The 13,672-nt window shown below is 36.9% G+C and overlaps 1 protein-coding gene across 1 annotated transcript; it reads right to left on the reverse strand.

Moving 5' to 3' along the window:
* Positions 1-1,456: 1,456 nt before the first annotated feature.
* Positions 1,457-13,555, reverse strand: KING1 (SNF1-related protein kinase regulatory subunit gamma 1). Its single transcript, XM_088976530.1, has 6 exons — positions 12,933-13,555; positions 10,243-10,415; positions 8,088-8,165; positions 7,700-7,975; positions 5,921-6,084; positions 1,457-1,924 (listed from the first exon to the last, which is right to left on the reverse strand). Exons 1-6 carry the CDS (start codon positions 13,087-13,089, stop codon positions 1,627-1,629), a joined length of 1,146 nt encoding a protein of 381 aa, XP_088832656.1. The 5' UTR covers positions 13,090-13,555; the 3' UTR covers positions 1,457-1,626.
* Positions 13,556-13,672: the final 117 nt, after the last annotated feature.

Below are 13,672 nucleotides of genomic sequence, written 5' to 3' on the forward strand. Positions count from 1 at the left end.
CCACCACCGCTACTGCTTTCAATATTTCCCATTTCCCCTTTTTTCTTTTTTTTTTTGTCTAAACTAAATGCCCTTTTCCTTCAACGACTAAAGAAAAAATAAAGAAACTGGTCCTTGAAAAATTTTCAAAACCTAGTTTTGGAAGGCATTTGCATTCTCTGTATAAATTTTGAAAGGTTCGCTCTTGTTTCCAAAACTGATCAAATTCGAATAGATTGAACAGGAATGGAGAGAAGGAAGTTCAAAAATTAAACTTCTGTTTTTCCTTGCTTTTTTTTTTTTCTTGAAGAGGAGAGAATGAACAAGAATTTCGAAGATCCTTTTTGTCCTTGTTATTTTTCTTCTAGCCTGTCCCTGATCCTTTCCGTTGCAGAAAATTTGAGAGAGGTTGATTAGCGGTGACTGGTAAGGATTCTGACTAGGGTTTTTGAAAATGTGAAGAAGGTTGAGTGGTGGACTGGTGGTGGAGGAAGAGGCGGGAGGGGGAAAGAAAGTAGAAAGGGGAATCCTTTTGATGTGTCCCCCCGCCTCCCCAATATTGCGTTGCATTGTCACACAGTAGGCAACGTGTCCGCCAGCCATTCAGAGTTTCAGACCAGAGGCCAAACGGAGGAGGAAGAATAACTTCGTGGGGTATTTTAGTTATTATAAAAATTTGTCAAGGACCGGTTCATCTTATTATTTTGGAGAAATATTTTTTCAAGAAGTACTTAAAAAAATCAATTTAAAATCACTTTTACAAAAAATACTTTAAAAAAAAAGTAATTTTTCCCCACCTTTCTACCAAACACCTATAAATACTTAAAAATTATTTAATGTGTGGTCTCATGTCTTAAAAGAAATAAAAGCTTTTACAAACACTACCTGCATCACCGTCGCAAATCAGAGATCACCCTTGACGCCTTCACCCAAGCTTATTCAAACAATATCCATTCTCCCGTTATTAGTGACTAGTAGGGGAGAGTTATTTTATGCGAATGTAGAACAAATTCTAGTCATGAGAATTTCGCTTTTATTTTAGTTCCTTGATGATTTCTCTTTTTTTTCGTAGATTCATCATTCATGCTTTGGAGAACTTGCAATTGAGGATTACTCCACGAGCATAGTAGCGTTAGACGCCTCCTTGCATCATGGCCCTGAAAAAATGTCCACAAAAAGTCTTTTTGATAGGCCCCATCAACATCAAAGTCCAGTCTGACTCTTGCTCCAGATCCTTTATCTATCCTTGCTACTCCGTTTCTCTCTACCAAAGCCCAAGGATTCATTCTCGGTTAAAGCATGCATCCCAGACTTTTCTCAGAACAGCCCACATTCGCTGCAGCCTTCACCATGGATGAGAACTCTTGAACTGTTAGGTCCTGACCCTTCTATATTGACGGAAGAGATGAAAGCAGAGGACAAAAGAAGATGAAAAGGCCAGAAAAATATACAGATCAAGAGGGAACTCAAACCAAAAAAAAAAAAAAAAGGAGCATACCTACCTTCATGAGTACAATTAGATTTACAATGTCTCCAATTATATCCCAAAGACCAGTATAAAATTCATACAAGAGGCAGGTGATGTGAAAACGGAATATTCATCAGTGGTGGAAAACAGGAACGGTCAACACACGGAATTAGGTCCTTTCAAACCCTGCTGTTCAGAGGAAGTGGCACAACACCATCAAAGAAGTCACCAAAGTAGTGAGGGGGCTCATGCACTAGCTTCGAGATAATATCTCTCAGAGTAATCACTCCTTCCAGGTTCCCATCATTGTCCACAACATAAATTCGATGTATTTTCTCAGAGTCAAGCTTCAGAATCACTTCTTTAACCGTGTCGTCCCTTCTACATGTAATTGTTCCACGCAACATAGGAGAAGCCTCGTGATGATCTTCCAGATACTTTCGAACTGATGTCAGGAAGTTCTTAGCGGTGGTGGAGCTGCAAATGGATAAATACCAAATAAGCACACTTGGTCATGGTATAATTAACTACCAGAGAGGGTCTCCCTGTTCCCATATCTAGAATGACTATCGTGCAAGGGGAAAAAATCACTAGTTGGATCAAGTGGGAATATTCCCTACATGAAACCCTGTCATCTGGATGGTGTTCTAAATCAAATGTTAACTCATTTGTAAACAAACAAATAAAATAACTATTTAATATCGAACTTGCAGTTGCCATTGCTATGGACCGATTTTCTGGCTCTATTCTTTATCAAATATACTCAAAATGGACTGACCAACAACTTTACTTGGTCCTCTTTCTGTTACTGACTTTTTGGCCTTGAAAATCCCACCCAAGAGAGTGGCAATGGAGCTTTTCCATCTTTCTCTTGCCTTTCTCAGAATTATATTTTTTTTTCTCTGACACTTGACTAGATAGCTAGGGCTTAGTCTCCTTTTTCTCATTCTACTTACTAAGCTAATACGATGGTAGCTGAATAATAGGGCTTCTCTCTACCAAAACAGCGTTAAAAGGGAGGGACCCTATCCACCTTAGACTCTAGGTTGTTCCTACCATTAGGGAACCACTTCAAGCATTGACCAATAAGAATCACCCACATCCCCTGCCGTTCCTCAACCACTCCCCTATTTTCTCTTATCCTTCTCTCTCTTTCAATTTTTCAAATTGAGGTTAGAGAATAACTAGGAGAGATAAGAGAGATTCTAGGGTTTACTAACCTTGACTCGCTCAACTGAATGTGAGTCCTAATAATTAGGAACCTTCAATGACTACCACAATGCAGGGCCATATACATTGGTCCTTGTTGGTCCTACACTAACAATCTCCCACTTAGCCCAAGTGTGGTCAATGGTAAGAGGGCTGAGGGCATAGCTTGATAAGAACTCAGGGTTATTCTCAAAAACTTGGATAATTACTAATATAAACGCAGATCATGGTAGTCCCTCATAAGATTGGAGTTTCTGGCCATGCATCATAATGTTTACGCTTGTAACCCTCAATGCAGTGGGTTATATTTACCGGTCCTGACTATGTTCTTATGCCTGAGGTACAAAGCTAGATTTATGGAAAAATTAGGAGACACTCTTTCCATTCTTAATACAACGCCAAGTTTGTGGCAAAATGATATAACACAAGAGAAAGGAGTGGACTATAATAAAACCTTCTCTCCTGTTTCAAAAAAGTATTCATTACAAATCATAATGGCCTTATTGGTGCACTATGATATGGAACTACATCAAATGGATGTAAAAATAACTTTTCTAAATGGGGATCTTGAAGAGGAAACATACATGGATCAATCGGAGTGTTCCATAGCCAAGGGAAATGAACATTAGGTGTGTAAGTTAAAAAAGTCAAGTAAGCCTCCCGTCAATGGTATTCACAGCATTATAACGTCATTTAGCTTTTAAGAGAATGTTGTTGATTAGTGTATATACCTTAATACTAGTGAGAGTAGCTTCATTTTGCTGGTGTTGTATGTTGATGACATATTAGTAGAAACATTAGCTTACTTAACCAAAACAAAGGATTCCTTATCGAATAGTTTGACATGAAAGACATGGGAGAAGCATCCTATGTCTTAAGTATCGAGATCCATAGAGATAGAGACCACAAGACATTGGGTTATCCTAAAGGGCATACATTAATTGGACATTGCAGAGGCTCAATATGGAGAATTGTATGCCAAGTGTAGTGTTTGTTAATAAAGGAGACAAGTTGATTATAAATGGCTGTCCTCAAATCCTATATGAAAAGGAAGACACAGAGAGATTTCCATATGCATATGCAATAGAGAGTATGATGTATGTGCAAGTATACACAAGACTTGATATTGCTCTTGTAGTGTGAATGTTGAGCGGGTTTCAAAGTAATCCAAAAAGAGAATAGTGGAAAGCAAAAAAAGGTGTTTAGGCATTTACAAGGAACTAAGGACCACTTAGCTACAGAAAAAGTAGACAAACTTGAGCTGTTGGGTTACACGCTCAACTTTTGCCAAGTGCCCTAATATCAAAAGGTCTACATTAGGATATGTTTTTTTGCTTGTGGGAGGAGCTATTTTGGAAAATTACTAAACAGAAACTTAGGACGTCCTCCACAATGGAAGCAAAATTCATAGGATGTTCATGATGTCACGACACATGCAATTTGGTTGAAGAATTTCATCACAGGACTCGCTGCTTTAGTGCTTGACTATGTGGATAAGTCAATAATGCTACTCTATGACAATTTTGCATTTGTTTTCTTTTGGAAGAACAACAAAATTAACAACCAAAATAAGTACATTGACTTAAAGTACTTAGTAGTGAGGGATAGAGTGCAAGGATGGAAAATTATCATCGAGCATGTAAGAACTAAACTTATGATTGCAAATCCGATGAATAAGGGGTTGCCTCCTAATGTGTTTACAAACCATGTTAGAAACATGAGAATTGTCAATTAATTTGCAGAATTTAAATAATGACACGTGTCATCCATCAAGTTCTCTAGTTCTTGTAATCCTGCACCTGTCTATCTATCTTGTGCACATTATAGTAATAGACAAGCATAAAAACACAACTAGGGCATGTAAATATAATCCATTGCACTAAGAGTTACAAGTGTAAACATCATGATGCATGGTCAAAAGCTCTAATCTTAGGAAGGACTACCATGATTTTTGTTTACATTAGTAATTGCCTAAGTGCTTGAGAAGCACCATTAACTCTGATCAATCTATGCCCTCTTACCATTGACCACACTTGGTCCATGTGAGAGATTGTTAGTGTGGGACCCACAAAGATCAACATATATGGCCCTACATTGTGGTCATTGAGGGTCCCTAATTGTTAGGACTCCCCTTCATTTGAGTCAAGGCTAGTAAACCCTACAACCTCTCTTATCTCTCCTAATTATTCTCTAACTTTTATTTAAAACTCTGAAAGAGATAAGGATAAGAGAAAATAGGGGAATGGTTGAGGAAAGGTAGGGAATGTGAGTGATTCCTATTGGTCAATGCTTGAAGTGGTTCCCTAATGGGAGGAACCACGGAGAGTCTAAGGTGGATAGGGTCCCTTCATCTTTTGGTAGAGAGAAGCCCCATTATTCAACTACCATCATACTTGCTTTGGTAAGTAGAGGGAACTGTTGATAGAGGGAGACTAGGCCCTAGCTATCTAGTCAAGTGCTATAGAAAAAGAAAAATAATTCTGAAAGGCAAGAAAAGGATCAAACAGTTCCATTGGCATTCTCTTGGGCGAGATTTTCAAGATCAAAAAGTTAAAGTAGCAGAAAGAGGATCAAGTAAAGTTGTTGGTCAGTCCATTTTGAGTATATTTGATAAAGAATAGAGCCAGAAATCTGTCCATAGCAATGGAAACTGTAAGTACATTTTAATTAGTTATTTTATTTTGTTTGTTTTACAAATGAGTTGACATTCAATCAGCCCAAATAGAGGGATCTTGTGGCCAATAACAGGGGACCTAATGGATTGGCCACATGTTCAACCCCATAATCTATACCATCCATGTGTCCCACCTTGTGTAGTTGTATTAGCTAATAAAGTATCAGATTTACATATAAAAGTAGGCTTATTTTGTATGCTTTGCAATATATTTTGATTTGAAAGTTTTCTCATGATGGAGAGAAAAATGGAGACACCTTTTGGGCTCCAAAGTCCAAGTCCAAATTAGCTTTCCATATGTAAGATTTCATGGTCACTCAGGGAAACTCACTAACAACCTGATTAACAAACCTACTTCTATATTCAATCTGGTCAGCTACTTATTGGTTGGTCTAGAACATGGACCACTCAAAGAACATACTGCTAATAGGAAGACAACTCAACACAAAAGTGCATTGTGCAAAACAACATTGGAAACAACAATCTAGCCTGTAAAATAACAGATTATTTTTAATAATTTATGCTCTGGAACCGCTGTTTGTTAATACAGACAGTCAATGAAATACAGAAAGCATAACAATGAAACAGACCTGTGATCTTTATATATTTCTGGAGCAGTTAGTAGGAACTGAACATCTCTGATGCTTATATTGCCAATTGCCTTTGTTCCTCCACCTTCGACCACAGGAATCCCCCCAATTCCCTTCTCTCTCATCAGTTTAAATGCTTTGATAACTGGTTCATCTTCATGCACCTAAAAAAGAGGGAAAAGGCATTCAGGATCAATTACTAGTTGAATGATAACTCCCTACCATAAATTAACAAGGAAACATCACCCTCCAATTCCATTGCTTCAACTTTAAATAAATAAGGGCTTTTCCATCTCCAGTTCTTGTTAAAAGGACATCATACAAGGTCTAAGATGTTTTGTGCCACACCACTTCTGAGTTCAGAAATGCACAATTGAAAGACAGCTAGCAGTAGCACCTCACCTTCACACAAAATATATTTTTTTACCAGTGTCGGTGGAAGTAGTGAAGAAGGTACACAAGTAAAATCCCAAGAACTCAGCCACCAATCCAGGTAATGATACTACTGAAGTAGGTCACTCATTGAAATTCCTGATATGGTTGCCAGATATAGACTTGGATGATCTAGGAAATCATATGGAATAAAGATTCCACAGTGGAGCTCAATATCTTCTCTTTAATCTAGCAGATTGGTCCCAAAGGACTGCTGAATATGTCTGTGTCCATTCATCTTACTAAAATCAGGGTTTTGCTCGATCAGTATCTTCTCATATCCCATCAAAACTAATATTCTGAGACCTGACAACAAATTTCCTCTCATCAAACCTTCAGATCCCACATCTTCCTGGGTTTAGTACAAGGTATTTATCATAGTATAGCTTCATATACTTTTGGTTGAAAAGTAAGGTTTCATGTATTGATATAATTGAAAATTGGGAGCAATCTTCAACTCCTTTCTGATTGAGAGCCAATAGAATGTTCGATTTTTTTTGGGAAAAGCTTACAGAGGTCCACTCTCTAATCACCAAATAAGTCATCCCTGAATATGCTAAGATGGTTAAGAACATAAAATTACTTGCTGTTCCATTTGAAACAATACTTATACAAGTATAGGAGAATCATACACAATTTCTTCCAAGAAATAATGCATGGACATTTCTAATTATCTGGATAACCTTACATGCTTAATCTACATGTATCAGGCATATTGTGCATCCAATACAACAAGGGGTACCCCCATGGACACATACACATATAGGATGAATATACCAGGAATTTGTACACGCCTTATCTTAACAAATTGTTATATTTCATCTAATTTTGCAAGCTGTAAGCATTAAAGAATGATACTAAGCAAGAACAAGTAAATAAACATAAATATATGGTATCAGCACCACACAAGGAGATCTATCAAGGTCCATTACCAATGACAGTCCTGACTATCTGGGGTCTTGGGAGGGGTAGACTGGATGTGGACCTAGCCTTTGGCATTTTTTACACAATAGATATCTATCAATATCTATGATCCATGCCCTATATCTCAACTGGATAGCCATATCTCCTTTTAAAGTATGATATTCTATGTCAGAATCCATATTTTGGCATCTTAGCACCACATAACATTAAAACTGCATATGGGACAATGACAGGCACCAAAATATAATCAAACCAAAAATACCAAAAACTAAGGACAGCTGATGGACCTGAAGATATTTAGGAGCATATATATATATATATATATATATATATATGTATGTATGTATGTATGTATGTATGTATGTATGTACATAGATAGATAGATAGATAGATACCAACATAAGGGGAAAAACAACAAGGCACCTTGATTAGTTGATTTGGCTTCATAATTGGAAGGCTGAGGTCAGAGAGTTTTTTCTTTCCCCAATTCTCAAACCAATGAAGCCCAACACATTCTGCCAGCATGTGAACAACAGCCGATTGAGTGATGATGTTATCAATCTTTTGTTCCCCCAGGTCAACCACAGGAAGGCTTTTCATTTTGTATTTGGATAGAAGCAACAACATCGTCAAAAAGCTATCAGATTTCTGCAGGGGAAGAAATGGGGCCCAACGGAATGTCCCTGAGATGTCTCCAACCTGTGAGATTGTCAGGTAAGGTTTAAGGTACAGATTTGAAGTGAAAGAAGAGAAGCAGAAAAGAAGATGAGGTAAAACGGAAACCAATTTTATGCATTATAAAAAGTAAAACCTTTGTATCCTTGTAGAACTCAGAAGAAGCCAGATTCTCAAAAAAGCTTCCATCCATTGTCGTAGCTGCGACTTCAGACTGTCAAGAATAACAGCTGTTACAGTTTTCAGGTAGGGTAGAGAAAAACTTCAAGAAGGCAAGAAGAAAAGGCCAAATCAGCACTTTCCTGTTCTTTTTTTTTTTTGATAATTCTTTCCTATTCTAAATTGTTCTATTCAATTTTTTTTTTTTTGATGAATGAGGATAATTTATTAATTCAGAAAAAAAGGCAGTACAGGGAACCCAAAAGAGGCACGAGCTGTTACCTCTTCAGAGTAGTATTACATCAAAATAAAAACAGAATTAGCCATAAATACAATTACAAAGCAGCCCAAAATAAATGCTCCCTTGTAGCCCCCTGCTTAGCTAACCCATCCACTAAGGTGTTTGCTGATCTTCCCATCCAAAGAGAGGTAACAGTCATATTTCTTATAAGCCAGTTGACTTTCCTTAATAAGTCTTTGTGTCGCCACATGGCTGAAGCTGGGTCTGTCAGCCATCCCACAACAATTTGAGAGTCTCCTTCAACTACCAAGTGCTGAACTCCTAATTTTTACCAGATTCAAAAGTAATGGACAGTAATTTCCTAGTTTTACTTCTTTTATCCAAGGCTTCTAAGCAATCAGACCAGTTAAATTATCATAATAAAGAGAAATTTAATAGAACAAGACCTACGTAGCCAATGCCATATATCTGGTACAATAATTAGATGACGGTGAAAGTGATTATTGAGTTTCAGCCCTGTTTAACCCAGTTTCACATAAGAGGTATAAGGTAGATATCCCTCCATTTTCTTAAAAAGAGTGAAAAATACTCAAATGAAGATAAGAACCTAAATCAGATCAATATTTGTCCATTCTCTTCAGACTAAACGGGTATTAGTCTTTAGTTTATAGAATTTGGAGAGAACTTTTTTTATATCTTCAATGAACATTGACTCAAAGGAATCTCCTGTTGCAGAAAGCTTTTTTTTTTTATATGGGATCCCAAGAATAGCTGAAGTTCTGGAATTCATATAATGTAATAACCAGATTATCCCTGTTGGATCACTTCATAGTAATCAATTGATAAGAGTGGAAAATCCATCCTTTACAGTGAGAAGAGAAAATGAAAGACTTAAACTCAACACAGCCTCAACCCCAACTATTTGGGTCCGGTAAATGATTCCTATCCCAACATTTTTTTTTTTTGATAGATGATTCCTATCCCAACATTGCACTCTATCAAGAAATTAAAACTAAATTCTAACATCTGTTCTGTAGCAACTTCAACAAGGTGGCACTCCCGGAGATCATGGATGCTCACTTGGGGTGTGGTCATGCTAGTGTATTTAAAGAAATTGAAACCCAGAATTTTCTTCAATACCATCTTAATATGTCTAAACACCAAAGCATTCCAGTGCATATAAACATTTATTCCTAGAATAAATTGTATCTAAGCATTGAGACACTGAAATAGAACAATGCCTCTATTACGGTATATTACAAATGCCCAACCAGGGGTTTCCAAGTTCCAACAACAGATACCCACCCCATTTTTCTAAAATTACAATTACCCCTCTAGACAGAACTCAAAAAGGAGAAACTCTTAACGACAAATATGCAATGGCATAAATAACTTCTAATATTTCACATACATACTGAATCCTTATTCCAACTACACCCCATTTGTATTACCAATATTGCTCCTATTCTTTCCCGTCAAATATATGATCACCAAAAACCAAAAGAACTCTATCATCTTCAATCTACTTGGTTTCATTGTCATCATACTTAACCTAAATGTCCTACAAAGGAAACTAAAGTAACTTTTAACTGAAATATCCAAATAATGTACCAAAAAGGGCAATTTGATCCTTGAAAAGGTTTAAGGGAACCAAATCATTGGCAAGGTTAAAAATTTTCATCATGAAATTCTAAACGCATCATGTGACAATATGCTATTTGACAAAGTGAGAGTATCTTTTATTGTTATTATTGGAGACCCCAGGTAGGGTATTTGTAATTTACCCCCTATATTATTGTTGTAGCTGTTATTTTTCTCAATTAGGCTAACACAATGCATCTCTAAATGTAAGTAATTGTTACATATAACCACTTAAGGTTGGTATGCAAACCTGATGCAAAAGCCATACAACAATTCCTGCAAACTCTACAATGCCGATGTATCTGTCAATCCAACTAGCATCTTCTGGTGCCTCAACATTCCGTACAGGTGCACTCAGGATTTTGTGTTCAGATAGTATTCTGACAGCCTCAGCCAGACTGGAATCCGAGTTAATCTCAATTACTGGATACAGGTTGTCAAAAGGAAAAGAAAAGGGGTCTTAATATCATGTTCTTCAGAGATGTATCAACTCTGAGTTCTGGACAATGTAGGAAAAAAACAAAGAAGAGACATTATAAAGACTGATAGGTGGAAAATATTGAAAGTTACCAGCATGTCCTAAGGCTCAGTTTGGAAGGAGTGCAAATACACAGTGCAAAGCCTTGTATTTTGTATTTCTAAACCTGTATTTGCACTGTACATATTTGTATTTGTGCTCTTCCCAAACTGAGCCATATGGTCAAAAAAACCGTGCAATAAAACTGAAATGAAAACAGACATACAAACATGAATAGGATGATGCACTGAGGCCAAAAATTTTTTTCCAATTGGTTGACATTTTGTCTCTGATTTTACGTAAACAAAAATATTAAAAAAAAAAGGAACTCCCAAGTTAATATGCTAATATGATAGGTTCCAGTCCCATATGCATGTATTCAATGATGCACAGAGTTCGAATGCAAGTAGGAGTCCCAAGGAGTGAAACTTACCATGCACATTTGCCTTAGAATAGGCTTATCACAGTTATTCCAATCCTGGTGAAAGTAAGAAATAAGCTTATAAATAGGACAGCATTGTACAGCTAGTAGATTTTTTGAATACCACCATGAAGACAAAGTACTGGATTGAGAGGCTACACTGGCCGAAAAGTAGTTGTCTTCTATCTAATATAACTCAAACCTCTTTTGTTTATATAAATAGATTAGATAATCAAGCTGCACACAAACTATGACACTAGCTTATGTGACCTGTAAGGCACAACTACAAGTATCTCTCCAACCAGGACAATCTGTACAATTTTCAGTTACTCAATGATAGCTCGGCTGCTTCTTTTTTTGAAAAAAAAAAAGGAAAAATGGGTAATCATGGGCTGGGCAAGGCTGGGCTTAGCACCTATGAAAAGGGTTCAAGTCCGGGCCCATGCTGGAGTCTATACAGGCCCAGGCCAGTCTTCCAGGCTTATAACATACAATATATGTATGAAGTATTTTATAGTCTATAATATAATATATAATATGCATTATATCTTCCATATTATAAACATTACATATACACATATATTTGTATAATATATTTTTGTGGGCTGGGCCTGGCTTCCAGGCCAGTCTCAAAATGAACACCCCTAACACAGAGACAGGAATCAGAAACCAATGTCTGTATAATAGTCTAACTGAGCAAGGTGAAAAAACATAGAAACATGGACATCTCCATATAGAAAAAATATGAACTATTAAGGTATTCCATTTTTTATTGTAACATTATATACCCATAAAAATGTCTAGAAGTTTACATTTGTTAATAATGTTTTATAGGACAAAATAGCATACATTGTGTGTATACACACACACACACACACACACACACACACATATATATATATAGCATGTAACCTTATCGAAGTGTTTTTTTCCTCAAAATTGTTTTTGACAAGTTTTGTCCTCGAAATAATTATCACTAGCCAGTTTTTTTTGGAATAATAAAGTGCAGGTTACAGGTTCAGGTTAAGATCTCAGAGTTCTTCTCTGTTTTGTAGTCAAATTCTAATACGTTAAGATCTCAGTGAAGGTTACAGACATCAATTTGTTATAAACCACCAACTGTTAATTTACAAATACAAGATACAGACACAGACGTCATGTTCAAACCTCCAAAATTCAATAGCTTTTATAGAAGACCAGTGCAAACATTATGGAATAGGACACTGTTGGCGGGAAAAGAAATCCTGACCGAAGGAAGAGGGAAGAAAAGGTTTCATTTCTTTCAAGAGTAATTGTTAATAAGTTTATTTATTTATTTATTTATTTATTTATTAAAGATGAGGTAAAACTTCTTACTGAGGGTAGTGTAGTTTAGGCAGTCCTTTGTAATTTTCCAATTTCTAGTGAAACATAAGCAAACGTAGCTTTACCTGTTCACACTAATGCAAGTTGGTCATGGCATTATCAACATTCCACAACTCCGAAAGATTCTTTAATCGAGAAAATGGTATGAACTAAGCATGGAGAAGGTGATATACGCGTAGATGAATCACTTAAGTGAGAATTATAAAAAAAAATCACTTAAGTGATAGTTTAGGCTGCATTTATTTCCATGTAAAAGGAACGTGGAACAAAGTTTTGGGTGTAAAAGACCCATAGTATAGCTGAGGTTCTACAGATTGAAAGGTTTTCCGCCCTTTTAAGGCGAAACAGACCGAGCTTAAGGAAAAAAGTTACTTTGATGTCAAGATAATGGCACCATTTGATAGAGTAAAAACTTAAAAGTTGGATGAAGGATCGTTGATTCACTGAAATTTTCTTCCTACCATGCTTACTTTACTGATCTTCTATTAATTAGAGTCAAAAGTGAAGCTCGTTATTAAATAAATCCTAATATATAAGCAACTCAAAATTAAAAAAAAAAAAAAGAAGAAGAAGAAAAAGGACAGAGAAGAAAAAGCACTGAAGACGAAAGAAATGAAGTAAAGTTAAGAGAGGTGACCTTCAGAAGAAGGGGCTGGGGGAAATGAGGAGACGGGGATGCTTTCGAAGCAGGAGTTTAGCTTCTCCGACGGTGTCAATTGAGGCTCTTGAATTTCCCATAAATCCTCCACTTTCAATCCTAATTTTGCTTCAGGACTTCGTGGGCTCAATTCCATGCTTAATTACAGATCTCTCTCTCTCTCTCTCTCTCTCTCTCTCTCTCTCTCTCTCTCTCATACACGGAAGAATTTCTTAGACCGACAAGCTCTCTTTCTCTATTAACTGTCTCTCTCTCTTTCTCGCTCGCTCTCTCCTTCACTGCAACTTCAATCGATCACTGACAACTTTGAAGACTGAGCTTTAGGACTATTGCCTACGAGGACCATGGATAACGATGCTCCTTATGCTCACCTACTAGGGTGATGATAATCTAATGAGGAAGTCCGTACATGACCGTAATATCACAACCGTCGGATTCGAGCAGCTGAAGGATTTAAGAGGAGTGTGGGGTCTAACTACGTCAAAACTAAGCATTCATCGAACCAAACCTATAGATTGCTTGGGGACACCATAGTACGGTGGTTATTGAAACACCATATATTTGCTATAAACTATATTTTGACAATACTTTCCTTGGGGTTCGTTCTTATCTTCGCCGCCAATATTTTTATAGGCGGAGCAGACACCCGGATCAGACCGGACGAGCCGGATTACGCCGTAGGCACTTGGCATCCGAACCTAATCTTATAAACCGAATCA

The sequence above is a fragment of the Nelumbo lutea genome, chromosome 3 (assembly GCF_056320005.1).
Source record: "Nelumbo lutea isolate HS-2025 chromosome 3, American lotus-T2T, whole genome shotgun sequence".
Lineage (NCBI taxonomy): Eukaryota > Viridiplantae > Streptophyta > Magnoliopsida > Proteales > Nelumbonaceae > Nelumbo > Nelumbo lutea.